Source organism: Hemitrygon akajei, chromosome 3 (genome assembly GCF_048418815.1).
Source record: "Hemitrygon akajei chromosome 3, sHemAka1.3, whole genome shotgun sequence".
Classification (NCBI taxonomy): domain Eukaryota; kingdom Metazoa; phylum Chordata; class Chondrichthyes; order Myliobatiformes; family Dasyatidae; genus Hemitrygon; species Hemitrygon akajei.
The window spans coordinates 76,393,157-76,410,484 of NC_133126.1; the positions used below are offsets into that span (position 1 = coordinate 76,393,157).

At 39.5% G+C, this 17,328-nt stretch overlaps 1 protein-coding gene across 20 annotated transcripts in view; it reads right to left on the bottom strand.

The window, feature by feature from the left end:
* LOC140725128 (gephyrin) overlaps window positions 1–17,328 on the bottom strand; it is a 598,333-nt gene that overhangs the window by 87,600 nt on the left and 493,405 nt on the right. For all 20 annotated transcript variants that reach the window (XM_073040176.1, XM_073040167.1, XM_073040183.1 and 17 more), the window contains 3 exons: window positions 1,687–1,779; window positions 1,542–1,597; window positions 82–201 (listed from right to left, as the gene is read on the bottom strand). In XM_073040176.1, the coding sequence (XP_072896277.1) occupies window positions 82–201; window positions 1,542–1,597; window positions 1,687–1,779 (269 nt within the window). The remainder of the gene's footprint in view (window positions 1–81; window positions 202–1,541; window positions 1,598–1,686; window positions 1,780–17,328) is intronic.

Sequence of the window (17,328 nt, forward strand, 5' to 3'; positions counted from 1 at the left end):
TCCTCAACTAAAAAGCATATACATTAAGGAATCTTTGAATAATAAAAACATTTTTCTACCAGTTAAACATATTTTACTTACATCATCTGATTCCCTGATGAGCTCGGTATCTTCAACCTGTACAACTGCATCTGCACCACAGGGTATTGGAGCCCCTGTTGTTACTCGCATCACCTGGCCAGGCATCACTGTCTGAGTGGGCTGCAAAAGATATAGGAATGAGATTATTAGACAAACTTTGAAAACTTACAGCTGATACATATCAAACTAAATTGAAACAAAACACATTATGTTTTTGGGAATTAATTTAAAACTAATAAAGAACAGTTTTATCATTTGGAATCCCCATTTGTTTTTTTCTTTTCCTTGGTACTCCACTATTTAATTAGGAATAGATTTTTGGCGCAATCTGTAAATCCTCATTGCTTTCCAAATGCAGACACTCTGCAACTTCTGACAGTGAAGCTCAATTTCATCAATTCACTTACTGCACTGCAAGAAAACGTGAGCATTACAAATTTTGTAAGTCCAAATGCTATAGCCAAGTATCCCCCAGTTATGATCTACTCAAAGTAAATGTTTTATTGAAGTTTATATATATCACCACATAGTACCTAGAGATTAATTTTTGCAGGCATTCAGAATAAAACAAGGAAATACAATGGAATCAAAGGAAAACTACACACAAGCAAATTATGACAAGCAAACAATGTGCAAAAGAAGACAAACTGTACATATTTTAAAAAAGTAAATAAATAATACTGAGAACATGGATTATATAGTCCTCTGAGTGAAGTTATCCATGCTATTTCAGGAGCCTGATGGTTGAAGAGTTCCTGGACCTGGTGGTGTGAGAGCTAAGGCTCCTGTTCCTTTTTGTAAGGTTTTCTATTCTTGGGTATTGGCGTTTCCATATGAAGCTGCGATGCAACCATTCAGGATTTTCTCCACCGTGCATCTATAGAAGTTTGTCAAAGTTTCAATGACATGCCAAATCTGTGTAAAATTCTAAGTAGAGGCGCTGTTGTGCCTTCTTTGTAATGGCACATATATGCTGGTTCAAGGACAGATCCTCTGATATGATAATGCCAAGGAATTTAAAGTTACTGATCCTATCCATTTCTGATCCCCTAATGAGGACTGTGTCATGGACATCTGGTTTCTTCCTCCTGTAATCAATAATCAGCTCTTTGATTTTGCTGATATTGAGTGAGAGGATATTGTTGTAGCACTATTCAATCAGAATTGCAATTTCCCTCCTATATGCTGATTCGTCACCACCTTTGGTTCGGCTTCTACTTCTCTCATTCGTCCACATTTCAACAAGATAAATTCTGAATGATGAGGGAGAAAGCTCAATTTCCCTTTGAATAGTGGTCAAGCAGAATGTGTAATCCATTCAGAAAAAAAGGGCTTGTATCAGCTCTTATAGATTTGAGTTCACGTGACAAAGAAATTTATCGGTCATTTGCAGGAAAGGTTTTGGCTCTTGTCCTAGATGCCTAGATTCAATGTTAAGTAAATTTAACATCAAAACTCACCTGGTCACCTGCCTGTGATTCACCAATAATGAATCTATCACCAGGGCCATCAGCAGCTGTAATACAAAACATAACCATTTTCAAGCTGTTCAGATAGAATCTGCAACTTCAACATTAATCATTTAGAACAATATATTCTCTTCACCTCTTACAGCATAGCCATCCTTCACTGATGCTGGGAAAGGTGGCAGGTTGTCTTTTGCAAATACATCCTGTGCTAGAACTCGACCCATACCATCTGAAAACCAAAGAAACAAGTTACCATCAATGAAAAGAGCCCACCAAGCTGGAAGGTTCAAACTTCATTCTGTACTCTAAACTAGTTAAGCTTTAAAACAAATGAGATTGCATGAGTGTGGTGAACTATATATACCTGTCTGGACACGCCCCCCCCACCCCCCCCCGCTGACTGCTCCTGTGGCTCCTCCCACAGATCCCTGTATAAAGGCGATTGGAGGCATTGCTCCTCCCTCTGTCTCCAGGATGTTGTGTGGTGGGCTCTTGCTGCTGACGGTGTTTTCTTCCAGCTAATAAAAGCCTACCTTGACTCATGTCTCCGAGAGTTATTGATGGTGCATCAATGAGATGTGGCAACTACTCTTAGCTTCAATTTATTGTGGTTGCTGATGGGTCACTGGAAAGTCGAGCAGGCAAGACAACACTCAATTCTGATCTCTAAATACATTTTGTCTTAGATATTTCACACAAATTTAAGCAGGTGGCTGGGAAAAAGCAAATGCTGAAGTTTTCAGCCATTTTACAGCTCCTTTCTTTTACAGACTACAGATTCTGCTCCTTCTCTCCCTTCCCATCAAATGCTCATGGTCACCAGGATTGCCTAAATTTTCCAAAAGGCCCTTGGCATCAGTCAACAGAACACCAGCATGAACTGGTTTCTTTTTAATGTCACAGAAATTTACTCATTCAGTCCATAATGAGAGCTATTGAACCAACTCTCATTTCCCATTTTCTAGTAGGAAGACTTGTACGAGAGTTAAATGAGAATAATATATTTTTTCAAATCACTGGCTAGACTGCATGTTAAATATGCTGGTAGTGTTTATATAAGACACTTTAAAGCCATATAAAGCTTACAGCAGGACAATGCTCAGCATGGAAAGCTATAGTTACAAAGAGAAGCCTGATATTATGCAATTACCTAAGTGGAGCACAGGAGGCTAAAATAAAATTTAACATAAGCTTCAAAAATATAAGAATGAACGGGGAGAGCGCTATGCTTCTTAGAAAGCCAATGAAGAGTGATTATTCACCTAAATTTGCCTTCAGAATAAGACAATGAATTAGAAAACATCTCATTACACAACTATAAGGAGTATTATGTTGCCAATAATGATAGAAAGTAAGTTAACACTGTCTCTATGAAGCTATTTTTAAGGCAGCATGGATCAGTATCTGACATAAGAGTTGTTCCTATTGGAGCTAACTCTCGCAGATTTATCATATTAAAACCAAAAAAGAGACAGAGCTTTATTTGACTGAAGTGGAATATGTTCCAGAAACAATGTGGAAATTTGCAGCCTTTTTTTTGTATCCAGCATTTCATTGTGTTAATAAAACTTTGAAGACTCCAAACTGACCTTTAGATAGATACTTTATTCATCCCCATGGGGAAATTCAACCTTTATGAAATTTTAATAAACATGACAATACAATTACACATTCATGATATTTCTACATCATGAGCATTGGAAATGGTAGCATATTAGTCATGAGTTCAAATCCCAATTAATTAAATGTGTAAATACAGCTAGTATCAATAATGTTAACATGTTGGTTAGTTAGACTGCACTTACAGACTTATGCACATTTCTAGTCACCACACTACAAAAAGGATAAGGTAGCAATAGAGATTTATGAGATTTACCAGGATTTTGCTGGAATGGTGTGTTGTAAATAGAATGAGAGATTGGATAGGCTGGCTTTATTCCCAATGGAACTTGGAGGCAGATTTGTGACCTTATACAAGCTTACTAGATTATGAAGAGCATAAGTAGGATAGTTGTCAGCCTTCTGCTTGAACAGGAGAGTCAAGAGCTAGAGAGCACAGGTTTAAGGGGCAAGGTGAAAAATGTTAGAGGTCTGAGGGGCAAGTTCTTCACACAAAGCTCAAAGTTAATTTATTATCAAAGTACATAGGTATACGTCACCATTGTTTTCTTGTGGATGTACTCAGAAAATCCAAGAAGCATAAAAATATCAACAAGAAATCGCACCCAACAAGATGGATAAACAACCAATGTGCAATAGACAGCAAACTGTGTAAATATAAAATTTTAAAAATGAATAAATAATCAATAAATATCAATAACATGAGATGAAGAGTCCTTGAAAGGTGAGTCCATAAATTATGGGAACAGTTCAGTGTTGGGGTGAGTGAAGTTATCCCCTCTGGTTCAAGAGCCTGATGGTTGAGGGGTAATAACTGTTCCTGAACCTGGTGGTGTGAATCCTGAGGCTCCTGCACCTTCTTCCTGGTGCAGCAATGAGAAGAGAGCATGGCCAGGGTGGTAGGGGTCTTTGAAAGTGGGCCCCCTTGAAGATGGAGCACTGACTGTGATAGTACTCCATATGGATGTGCTCAATGGTGGGGAAGGCTCTACCCCTAATAGACTTTTTGTAAGACTTTCTGTTCAAGGCTATTAGTGTTTCAATACCAGGCCATGATGCAAGCAGTCAGTGTACTCTCCACCACACATCCATAGAAGTTAGTCAAAGTTTTAGATTCATGCTGAATTTTCGCAAACTTCTAAGGAATTTGAAGTGTTATCATGCTTTTTATTTGTTATTGCACTTATGATCTTCTGAAATGATAACACCAAGGAGTTTAAAGTTACTGATGCTCTCCACGTCTAATCCCCCAACGAGGGCTAGCTCAGGAACCTCTGGTTTCCTCCTCTTGAAGTCAACAATCATCACAAAGAGTGGAGGTAGATATGACTACAAACACAAGAAAATCTGCAGATGCTGGAAATCCAAAGCAACACACACAAACTGGAGGAACTCTGCAGGTCAGGCAGCATCTATGGAAAGGAATAAATAGTTGACTTTTTTGGGTGAGACCCTTCATCAGCATATGATTACAATGCTCAATAGACATTTCGACAAGTACCTAGGAAAGGTGCAGAGGAATTTGCCCAAATGTAGGCAAATGGAATTAGCATGGATTGTGGTTGGATTAGGTGAGATGGGCCTATGTAAAGAATTTCTGTGCTCATCTGTACAATTCTATGAGACTAATAAATGTGAGTCAAAACCCATATGATTTCCTAATATACTTCATAAAAGGAAATGTGCTGTTCTGAATAGACATGGCCTAAAAGCAGCCCATGATGTACAATGATGTGCCTGACACTTGACTGTTTCCAGATAGACTGAAGCAGTTCAAGAGCCAATGCACCCTTTAAATCAACAATTGGCAATAATTGTGGGCCTTGCCGATACTGTCCACAACTAATAAATAAATAAAAGGAACCTTTTTTATCAACCTTTGCATAGAACTATCAGTCTAATGCCTTCCTTTGCTGTGTTTATGCAATAAGCTGAACTCAATCATTTACTGGAATTTCTTGATTTGGAGATCGGCATAAAATTTAAAAAAAGTAATGTTCTAACTCAACAAATATACTGTATTAATCCACAAACATTTGGCAACAACTTCAGGGAAAAGGAAACTACTGTATTGCCAAGTTGTGTTTATCACCCAGTGATTTGATGAAATCAATACATTCTTACTTTTCAAACAGACTGCAGTTACATTAAAAATCTGTAACCACTGTTGCACTCCAGTAACGTTTACCAATGTGAAGTCTGAATGCTCAGCTAACCAAAGCTTTCCTTGTTGTTGACATTTATGAATGCCTATTATAAACTTGGAAAATTATATTACTTTGTGCATAGATGTCTGGCACACAGTTTCATACACATTTTAGCAATGAAGAAAATAATTTTGATAGCACATATAAAGTGGAGGAGGAAAAGATAATTAAACTTACGATTGGTTTACTTATGGGACAGAATAAAATGAGATTTCATAATTAGACATATATCCTCCAAGCTTTATCATTCATCTGTTTGCTTAGCAAAATAACTCCAGCTGGACATGAAGTACATTGGCTTCAGAAAAGGACCCAAATGAATTCTGGCAGTTTGCAAAAGTAAAGTGGCAACTGGCTGGAACTCCTAGATGAGATGAAATTTAAAAAAAAACAATGCTGTCTTCAATTTATAGGCTACATTTTCAACATTTGAACTTGCCATTGATAAAGACAATTTAATTTCCTGCAATAGTCAACACCATTTTAGTGCAACCTGAAGCCCCCGGGGCCAGTGGGTCACCTGTTCTCTTTACACTTTTACTTGCTTTCTGAATCAGAATTAGAATCAGAATCAGAATCAGGTTTATTATCACCAGCATGTGACGTGAAATTTGTTAACTTAGCAGCAGCAGTTCAATGCAATACATAATCTAGGAGAAAAAAATAATAAATAGAAAATAATAATTATAAATAAATAGGTAAATCAATTACAGTATATGTATATCGAATTGATTAAAAACGTGCAAAAAAAAAATACTGCATATTTTAAAAAGTGACGTAGTGTCCAAGGGTTCAATGTCCATTTAGGAATCGGATGGCAGAGGGGAAGAAGCTGTTCCCGAATTGCTGAGTGAGTGCCTTCAGGTTTCTGTATCTCCTTCCTGATGGTAACAGTGAGAAAAGGGCATGCCCTGGTACTGGAGGTCCTTAATAATGGACGCTGCCTTTCTGAGACACCACTCCCTGAAGATGTCCTGGGTACTTTGTAGGCTAGTACCCAAGATGGAGCTGACTAGATTTACAACCTTCTGCAGCTTCTTTCGGTCCTGTGCAGTAGCCCCTCCATACCAGACAATGATGCAGTTTGTCAGAATGCTCTCCAAGGTACAACTATAGAAGTTTTTGAGCATATTTGTTGACATGCCAAATCTATTCAAACTCCTAATGAAGTATAGCCGCTGTCTTGCCTTCTTTATTACTATATTGATATGTTGGGACCAGGTTAGATCCTCAGAGATCTTGACACCCAGGAACTTGAAACAGCTCACTCTCTCCACTTCTGATCCCTCTATGAGGATTGGTTATGTGTTCCTTCATCATACCCTTCCTGAAGTTCGCAATCAGCTCTTTTATCTTACTGACATTGAGTGCCAGGTTGTTGTTGCGGCACCACTCCACTAGTTGGCATATCTCACCCCTGTACGTCCTCTCGTCACCACAGCAGCATTCTACCAGCAATGGTTGTATCATCAACAAATTTATAGAAGGGATTTGAGCTATGCCTAACCGCACAGTCATGGGTATAGAGAGAGTAGAGCAGTGGGCTAAGCACACACCCCTGAGGTGCACCAGAGTTGATCGTCAGTGAGGAGGGTATGTTATCACCAATCCGCACAGATTGTGGTCTTCTGATTAGGAAGTTGAGGATCCAATTACTGAGGGAGGTACAGGGGCCCAGGTTCTGCAACTTCTCAATCAGGATTGTGGGAATGATGGTATTAAATGCTGAGCTACTGTTGATGAACAGCATACTGACATAGGTGCTTGTGTTGTCCAGGTGGTCTAAAGCCGTATAGAGAGCCATTGAGATTGCATCTGTCCTTGACCTATTGTGGCATCTTATTGTTCCAGCTTGGTCTATCGTAGGTCTAATCCAATCAGTAAGGCAATACAAGAGTTTATGGTCATAAATTTAATAGAGACTTTTTGAACAGAAACCAGTAATTGTAATATATCTGGATTTTCAACAGGTATTTCATAAAACCCAATGTAACAAATAGTCAAAAACAAGATAAGGGGCCCTGGGATGATGGGTAAATATTAACACAATAGAGTAACATATTTGGTCAAGGGAAATAAACTGTAAAAGGATCAAGGGATCTTTTTCACATCAGCAAGCTGCTGCTGATGGAAATTTATTAAAAAGCTTAAAAACTGTTTCTATATCTGCTCGTGAAATAACATCAGGTGGAAAGCTAAGCTACGAGGAGGAGACAGAGTCTACAAAAGGAGCACAAGGAAGTAACATGGGAGTTGGAGGACAATTTGGGAAAATGTGCAATTGTGCATGCTAGTAGGAAGAACAGAAAAGGAGAATATTTTTGAAATGTTGAGGATTCTTGGTCTATTGGTTCAGTCAATGTAGAATGTAGACATGCAAACATTGCAATTAGAAAAATAAAATGGTATGCAGGCTTTTAATAAATCGGAGTTGGAGAACATAAATAAAGAGGTTGTGTTAAAATTTTGCTTTACATGGACGATACCATATTTGAACCACTGTGCATAGTTTTGTCTTCATACATAGAATCATAGAACCATAGAACATTACAGCACAGAAACAGGCCTTTTGGCCCTTCTTGGCTGTGCCGAACCATTTTTCTGCCTAGTCCCACTGACCTGCACCTGGCCCATATCCCTCCATACACCTCTCATCCATGTACCTGTCCAAGTTTTTCTTAAATGTTAAAAGTGAGCCCGCATTTACTGCTTCATCTGGCAGCTCATTCCACACTCCCACCACTCTCTGTGTGAAGAAGCCCCCCCAATGTTCCCTTTAAACTTTCCCCCTTCACCATTAACCCATGTCCTCTGTTTTTTTCTCTCCTAGCCTCAGTGGAAAAAACCTGCTTGCATTCACTCCATCTATACCCATCATAATTTTATATACCTCTATCAAATCTCCCCTCATTCTTCAATGCTCCAGGGAATAAAATCCTAACCTATTCAACCTTTACCAGTTTCTCGAGTCCCAGCAACATCCTTGTAAACCCTCTTTGCACTCTTTCAACCTTATTAATATCCTTCCTGTGATTCGGTGACCAAAACTGCAAACAATACTCCAAATTTAGCCTCACCAATACCTTATACAACCTCACCATAACATTCCAACCCTTATACTCAATACTTTGATTTATAAAGGCCAATGTACCAAAAACTCTCTTTACGACCCTATCTACCTGTGACGCCACTTTTAGGGAATTTTGTATCTGTATTCCCAGACCCCTCTGTTCTACTGCACTCCTCAGTGCCCTACCATTTACCTTGTATGTTCTACCTTGGTTTGTCCTTCCAAAGTGCAATACCTCACACTATCTGTATTAAACTCCATCTGCCATTTATCAGCCCATTTTTCCAGCTGGTCCAAATCCCTCTACAAACTTTGAAAACCTTCCTCACTGTCCACTACACCTCCAATCATTGTATCATCAGCAAATTTGCTGATCCAATTTACCACATTATCATCCAGATCATTGATATAGATGACAAATAACAATTAACCCAGCACTGATCCTTGTGGCACACCACTAGTCACAGGCCTCCACTCAGAGAAGCAATCCTCCACTACCACTCTCTGACTTCTCCCATTGATCCAATGTCTAATCCAATTTACTACCTCTCCATGTATACCTAGCAACTGAATCTTCCTAACTAATCTCCCAATGCGGGACCTTGTCATTGTGTTGACATGTGGAAGAATATGCTGGTCTTAGAATTAGTGCAGCCTAGACTTTTACGATCAATTCCTTGGATGATGGTCCTGACACATAATGACTTAATGAGTAAAGTTTTGAGCTCATTGGAGTTTACAAGAGTAAAAGACGATCATACAGAACTCTGACAGACATTGATGCTGCAGTTGCTGGGAGGCTATTTCTTTGTGGTGGAGAAATTAGAAGTCTTCAAACAGGATGGTAATTATTTAGCACTCAAGCCAATGAGAACTTTTGCAGAGGATTATGGAAGCTCAGTTATTAAGTAAATTCAAAGCTGAGATCAATAGACTTTTTGACACAAGGGATATATTTATCAGAAAGCAAGTGAGATTGAAGATCAGCCACAAACATAATAAACGGCAGATCAGGTTCAATAACCATATTGCTAATTGTTGGTTTTATCTATATTCCTATGTTTTCTGATCTTGTAGAAGTGTTTATTGCTGATTAATTAATAGCATTGTGTTGAATGGCCATAAGCCGTAAGACATAGGAGCAGAATTACGCCATTCAGTCCATTGAATCTGCTCCGCCATTCCATCATGTCTGATTTATTAGACTTCACAACCCCATCTTCCTTCTTTCTCCCTGCAACCTTTGATGCCCTGACTGATTCAGAACCCATCAATCTTTACTTTAAATGTACACAATGACTTGGCTGCCATAGCTGTTTGTGGCAATGAATTCTACAGATTCACTACCCTCTGGCTAAAGAAATTCCTCCTCATCTCTGTTCTAAATGGACATCCCTCTATGCTGAGGCTGTGCCCTCTGGTCCTAGACTCATTCACAATAGGAAACATCCACTCCACATCCACTCTATCTAGGCCTTTCACTATTTGATAGGTTACAATCAGATCGCCCTCATTCTTCTAAACTCCAGTGAGTACAAATCCAAAGCCATCTCACACTCCTCATACATTAACCCTTTATTCACAGAATAATTTTTGTGAACTTTCTCTAGACCCTCTACAACACTAGCACATCTTTTCTTAGATAAAGGGCCCAAAATTGCTCACAATTCTCCAAGTGCAGTCTGACTAATGCCTTATAAACCTCAGTATTACATCCTTGCTCTTACAGTGTCTCAAAATGAATGCTAACATTGCATTTGCCTTCCTTACCATTGTCTCAATCTGCAAATTAACCTTTAAGGAATCCTGTACAAGGGCTTACATGTCCCTTTGCACCACAGAGTTTTGAATTTTCTCCCCATTTAGAAAATACTCTACACCTTTATTCCTTCTACCAAAATGCATGACCATACCCTTCCCTTCACTATATTCCATTTGCCACTTCTTTGCCCATTCTCTCAGTCTGTCTAAGTCCGTCTGCAGACACCCTGAACACTACCTGCCCCTCCAACTATCTTCATATCATCTGCAAAACTCCATCATCTAAATCACTGACATATAATGTGAACAGAAGGGGTCCTAACACCGACCCCCGAGGAACATCACTAGTCACTGGCAGCCAACCAGAAAAGTTTCCTTTATTCCCACTCTTGGTCTTCTGCCAGTCTGCCAATCTTCTATCCATGCTAGTATCTTTCCTGTAATACTATGGGCTCTTGTTAAGCAGCCTCATGAGTTCCACCTTGTTAAAGGCCTTCTGAAAATCCAGGTAAACAATATCCACTGACTTTCCTTTGTCTATCCTGCCAATTATTTACTCAAAGAATTCCATCAGATTTGACAGGCAAGGTTTGTCCCTGACATTTATAAGCTTACCAAACATTCAATATACATGAAAAATTAAATATATCATAAAATATAATTAGAAGTTAATTCAAAAAATCTCTTCTTTGAAACATGTCTCTCTACCTTCTAGTCCTTTCCCTGCATTGAAATAAATGCAGTATCTAAATATATGCAACGTCTAACAGGGCATAGATAAGTAGGCAGAATGTCTAAAGTTGGTGCATTACCATGCAATGTTAGAGAGCAGTTGAGAAATTGTTGATGAGGACCACCCGAGATTTTCAATGGATTCATAATCCCACTAGAGTCACAAACTTTCTAACAGCGACCTGAGGAAATGCTAGCAATGACACATGGAAACAATGGCATTTCTCAGGAAAATTCTGACCAATAAAGTGAAATAATTATTGAACTGCAAAGATTTTTTTTCATCTAAAACATAAAAACTGGGAATCAATATATTTTTGTGATAAACAAATGGCTCAATATATGATTGGGGGTTCAGCTTATGGTGGGAGCTGAAAAGACTTATGTACGATAATGGCCTCACACTATGCCCAATTGCTTCATACTGATAGAGTCCAGGGTTTTGTGTGCTAATTTTAAGCAGCTTGGATTGTAAGATGGTAGGTTTGATTGCACAGCTGGTAGATTCATCAGTTGTGTGAGATTTGACATATTCTTTTATCTTTTTCTCACAGGAACCTTCTACATTCTCATGTTCTGTTTTGAACGATTGCATATAGTTCCAGATTGTCATCCTGCTGTCTGCAGCACTGGGCAAACCTAACTGACTTTCTTGTTTTATTGCCATTTAAAGCTATAGCTGTGGACAAATAATGTAACTGAACTGGTTATGTGGTTTAGAGCAATGGTTTGCTGCCTGCATGAAGATGCAGGTCAAAGTGGAATGCTGAGGTAGTGTACAGGTACATAAGTCACCTCACAAGTCTTCCACCTTTAATCTTGTCTGCTCTAATACTTTTCAGAGATATACTGTACACTCACATCCCTTAAGTTTATGTTATTAACATGTCTCCCTCACCACTTTAAAATCTCCAAATTTCCTTTGCTAACAAGCAACACACACAAAATGCTGGAGGAAACCAGCAGGCCAGGCTGCATCTACAGAAAGGAAGTATGGTCGACATTTCTGGCTGAGACTTGTCGGCAGGACTGAAGAAATAAAGATGAGGAGTAGATATAAAAGGTGGGGGAGGGGAGAGAAAAACACAAGGTGATGGGTGAAACAGGGAGGGGAAGGGATGATGGAAAACGCTGGGAAGTTGATTGGTGAAAGTGGTACAGAGCTGAAGAAGGGGGAGACCAATACAAAAGAACAGAAGGCCATGGAAGGAAGAAACATGGGGTGGACCACCACCAGAGAAAGGTGATGGGCAGGCAAGGAGATAAGGTGAGAGAAGAAAAAGGGGATGGGAATGGTGAACGGGCAGGGGGGGGGGGGTGGGGGCCATTACTGGAAGTTTGAGAAATCAATGTTCATGCCATCATCTTGTGTTTTTCTCTTCCCTCCCCCTCCTTTTATATCTACTCCTCATCTTTTTTTCTCCAGTCCTACCGAAGGGTCTTGGTCCAAAATGTCGACTATACTTTCTTGTCTAGATGCTGCCTGGCCTGCGAGCTCCCCCAGATTTTGTATATGTTGTTTGGATTTCCAGCATCTACAGATTTTCTCTTGTTTAAAATTTCCTTACTCTTTGCTTTGGAAAAATATTTCATTTATTACTAACTAGTTATCTTCAGTTGCCAAGAAAATGATGCTGTCAATATCCCTCCACAGTTTTCAGCATCTCATTTATAGTCTTTCATCTCAGCAACTGCCACAGGCCTTTTGGAATCTCACATCTGACAAGTGCATGTGTGATGCTTTTCACTCATAGCAATCTGTGTTTAGTCTGAGTTCCACCACAAGATGTTTTTTCATATTTCTCTGGTTCTATGCTAAAAAGGAAACAAATGCATTATTTCTAGCTTTACAATTTAAATCCAGAGATTGCAATTATTTAATTATATCAAAATGTAATTCACATTTATACAGGGAGCTGTATCTTGACCTTAAGACTTGATGATTGGTGAGCTGATGTGTTGGTGCTTGACATCAACAAATAATCTGATTATTCAGTACTTTTCCTTTGAAAAATAAATCTTGGGTTGGTAAAGTAATAACCAAGGATAAATACATATTGACAGTATTTAGTGCTGAGTCAAAGCAAGAGAGATTGAGCAATATAAACTCATCAATCAGAGAGAATCTTGCTCTCACAAAAGGCATTCGTTATTCACTCACTGTTAGATTAAAAATAACAAGGAACTTATCTGTAGCGATTTTCATTCAATTTAAAATATGTTATTAATTTCCTTCCGTCAGCCCAATCCATGCATGAAGCAGTTTGAGGTTTATACAGGACTTTAGTGCTTTTTTTAGCGATGTCAATCATGTTGTTGATGTCAAATTAAAGAAAGGCCAATGAATCATTGACACTACGCTTAAAGATTTTCACTCAAAAATATTCATTAATGTCAATGATCTCTGAAAATAATCAGGAAGAATGATGTCACTGAGCAACAAATGTTCTTGTGATATATATTCATTAGCTATAATGTATGTGTTCTTGGTTCAAATGCATGAATTACTGAACACAGACTCAAATACCAGCAAATTATTTCAAATCACAAAATGACATGAGGATTTAATGGATTTAAAATGTAGAAGTCGGTTTATTGTACCTGACACTTCACAACATGTGTCTAATTCAGAATACTTCTTCAAAATTGTCACAAAGTAACTCTTCAACATGTAGGGAAATAATTATTTGTTTTATGTGGGTTGTTTTAAAATGAAGTCTGAACCTTTAATTGTTAAATGTTAACTTATGCAGCTTGGTTTTTGGCATCAACTGATAACAATAATATTTAAAATCCTTCTCAGGCTATTTGAATTTAAGTAAATTGAGCAAAATTGTAAAATGCTTTGAAAATCTAATTGAGGAGTTAACTCGGCTTCAACTGCAGTAATATTAGACACCTTGGTTCTTGTCCTCACCTAACACCCCACCAGCCTCTGCGTCCAGCACATAATCCTCTGCAACTTCCGCCATCTCCAGCGGGATCCCACCAGCAAGCACATCTTTCCTTCCCCCCCCCCTCACCTTCTGCTTTCTGCAGGGATTGCTCCCTACGCAACCCCTTATCCATTCATCTCTCCCCACTGATCTCCATACTGGCACTTATCGTGTAAGCATAACAAGTGTTATATCAGCTCCTACACCTCCTTCCTTATTACCATTCAGGGCTCTAAACAGTCCTTCCAGGTGAGGCAACACTTCACTCGTGAGTCTGTTGGAGACATCTACTGTATCTGGCGCTCCTGGTGTGTCCTCCAGTATATTGGTGAGACACAATATAGATTGGGAGACCGCTTTGTCAAGCACCTATGCTTCGTCTGCCAGAAAACGCGGGATCTCCCAGTGGCCACCCATTTTAATTCCACTTCCCATTCTCATTCTGACATATTAGCCCATGGCCTCCTCTACTGTTGCAATGAGGCCACATTCAGGTTGGAGGAGCAACACCCTATATTCCATCTAGGTAGACTTCAACCTGATGGCATGACATCAATTTCTGAAACTTCTGGTACTGCCCCCCCCCCCCACACCTTCACCATTCCCCATTCCCTTTTCCCTCTCTCACCTTATCTCCTTTCTGGCCCATCACCTCCCTCTGGTGCTCCTCCCCCTTTGCTTCCTTCCATGGGTTTCTGTCCTCTCCTATCAGATTCTGCCTTCTCCAGCCCTGTATCTCTTCCACCAATCAACTTCCTAGCTCCTTACTTCACCACCTCCCCAACCAGTTTCACCTATCACCTTGTGTTTCTTCCTCCCCTCCCCCTACCCTCTAACTCTGATGTCTCATCTTTTTTTTTTCTCCAGTCCTGATGAAGGGTCTTGGCTGGCAAAGTTGACGATACTCTTTTTCCATAGATGCTGCCTGGCCTAAGAATTTTGTGTGTGTTGCTTCAACAGAAAATCTGTTGGTTTTATGACTGTATCTGCTACATTTCTGTTCTGTCACACATACCTGGTATGTACTGATGTACTACTGACAGTTCAATTCACACCTTACTTAATCTTACAGTGCAAATTACTTGAATCTGACAGTTGGCTTTCCCCACCAAATAATATCAGCTTTAGTCAGAGACACTGTAGAATATCAAATGGGGAATGTTTTAAATTAAATCAGAAGTGTTAAGGAAGCAATGGGGGACTTTCTCACATTATGCTGGAATCTAGGAAACTATTCAAAACAAGTGTAAATGGTGATTTCTTTAGATCCCTTTATGCTGTGAAGGAAAGTTGAGTCTGAGGGGAATATTTGGTAGCTTCATTTCTGCAAGAATTCTTGAAATAGCACATAGGATGGCATACTTCCAGCTATACTGGAATGATACAGCATTCAACAGCTCTCAAAAATATAAGAGCCTGATGAAAATATAATCATGACCTTGACTAATTTACTATCACAGTTCCCACCTGTTTCAAAAGGGTGTCAATCATTCTAGAACCCAAGAAGAGCAGGGTGAGGTGACCCAAAGATTATCACTTAGTGGCATTCACATAAGAGCAAAGGATACAGCAGCAGAATTAGGCCATTTGGCCCATTGAGTACGCTCCACTATTTTGTCATGGCTGATCTAATTTTTCTCTCAGCCCCAGTCTCCTGCATTTTTCCCTGTATCCCTTCATGCCCTGACCAGTCAAGAATCTATCAACCTCTGCCTTAAATATAGATAAAGACTTGGCCTCCACAGCTGCCTATGGTGTCACATCTACTGTGATGAAGTGCTTTGGCAGGATAGACATGGGCAGAATCAACTACTGTCTAAGCCTGGATCCACTGCAATTTGTCTATTAGCACAACAGATGCAATCTCACTGGCTTTCCACTCGGCCTTGGATCACCTGAACAACAGTAATTCCCATGTCAGACTGCTGTTTATTGATTACAGCTCAGCATTCAACATGATTATACCTTCAGTTCTAATCAATAAGCTCCAAAACCTGGGCTTCTGTACCTGCCTCTGCAACTGGATCCTTGAACAAGAACACACAGTCTGTGCAGATCAGAAATATCTCCTCCTTGCTGACAATCAATACTGGCACACCTCAAGGATGTGTGCTTAGCCCACTGCTCGGCTCTTTCTACCCAATCCTTTGGGCGTTTGGGAAGAATTGATATGCCGCCCAAAGGCACTTGCTAATTTCTACAGTTGTAATGTGGAGAACATTCTAACTGGTTGCATCACCATGTTATGGGGTCTGGCACTGTACGGGATCAGAAAAAACTGCAGAGAGTTGTAAACCTAGCTAGCTCCATCATGGGCACTAACCTCCCCAGCCTTAAGGACATCTTCAAAAGGCAATGCCTCAAAAAGGCGGAATCCATCATTAAGGACCCCCATCACCCAGGACATTGCCTCTTTTTATTGCTACCATAAAGGAGAAGATACAGGAGCCTGAAGACACACACTCAACGTTTCAGGAACAGCTTCTTCACCTCTGCCATCAGATCTCTGAATGGATAATGAAAACTACCTTGGTACTTTCCCTCTCTGTTTTTGCAGCAATTATTTAACATAATTTTCTCTTTTATATATACAGTACTTCTTATTGTAAGTTATAGTTTTATTATTATGTATTACAATGTACTGCTGCCACAAAACAAGTTTCACAACATAACCCAGCGACATTAAACCCGATTCTGATTCTGAACCCATGAGGCTCAATATTGAATTTAATATACAAGATAGAGTTTACTGCTTACTGCTTCACCCTCACATTTTCCCTTTGTTACCCCTTCCCATCACTCATCCCATTTGCAACATGTTTTCTGACTTTTCTACTTTTGACGAAAGAGCAAAAATATTAATTCTCTTTTTTTCTCCCACAGGCAACCTCTGAACGGTCTTACAAGCCATTTGGTCATGCCATGATTGCTATGTTCAAACAGAAAAGAATAAAACTGGACTGACCACCTGGAATTGTCCTATATATTGGGAGAGTTGTCCTACATACCAGTTAAACTTGCTGCAATTGTACTTGCAGAGAATGTGTCAAATTCCAATAACCTTTGACATATGTCTTGTCCCGCTAAGTGGATAACAGTACTAGAGGCAGTGGCATGCTGTTATACAGATGCCAGAGAGGAGGCCTTGAAATTCTCAACACTGATTTCAAATTCCATTAAATTTCATACAGTCAGGTCAATTTCCTCCTGATCATGAACTCCAAGGAAACCTCCTCCTGATTATCTTCTACCATCTTTTCTCAGCCAATGAATCAATGCTCTTCCAATTTTAAGCATTTGCAAAAACCACTGAAAGCAGCAAGGGCATGGAATGTACTCTGAATATGGGACTTTAATATCTATCACCAAAAGCATTAACATAGGCCAAACTGACTCTAAACAAACCTGCTGCTCAAACTGGGCCTCTGTGAGACATTGTGGATCATCGGCAA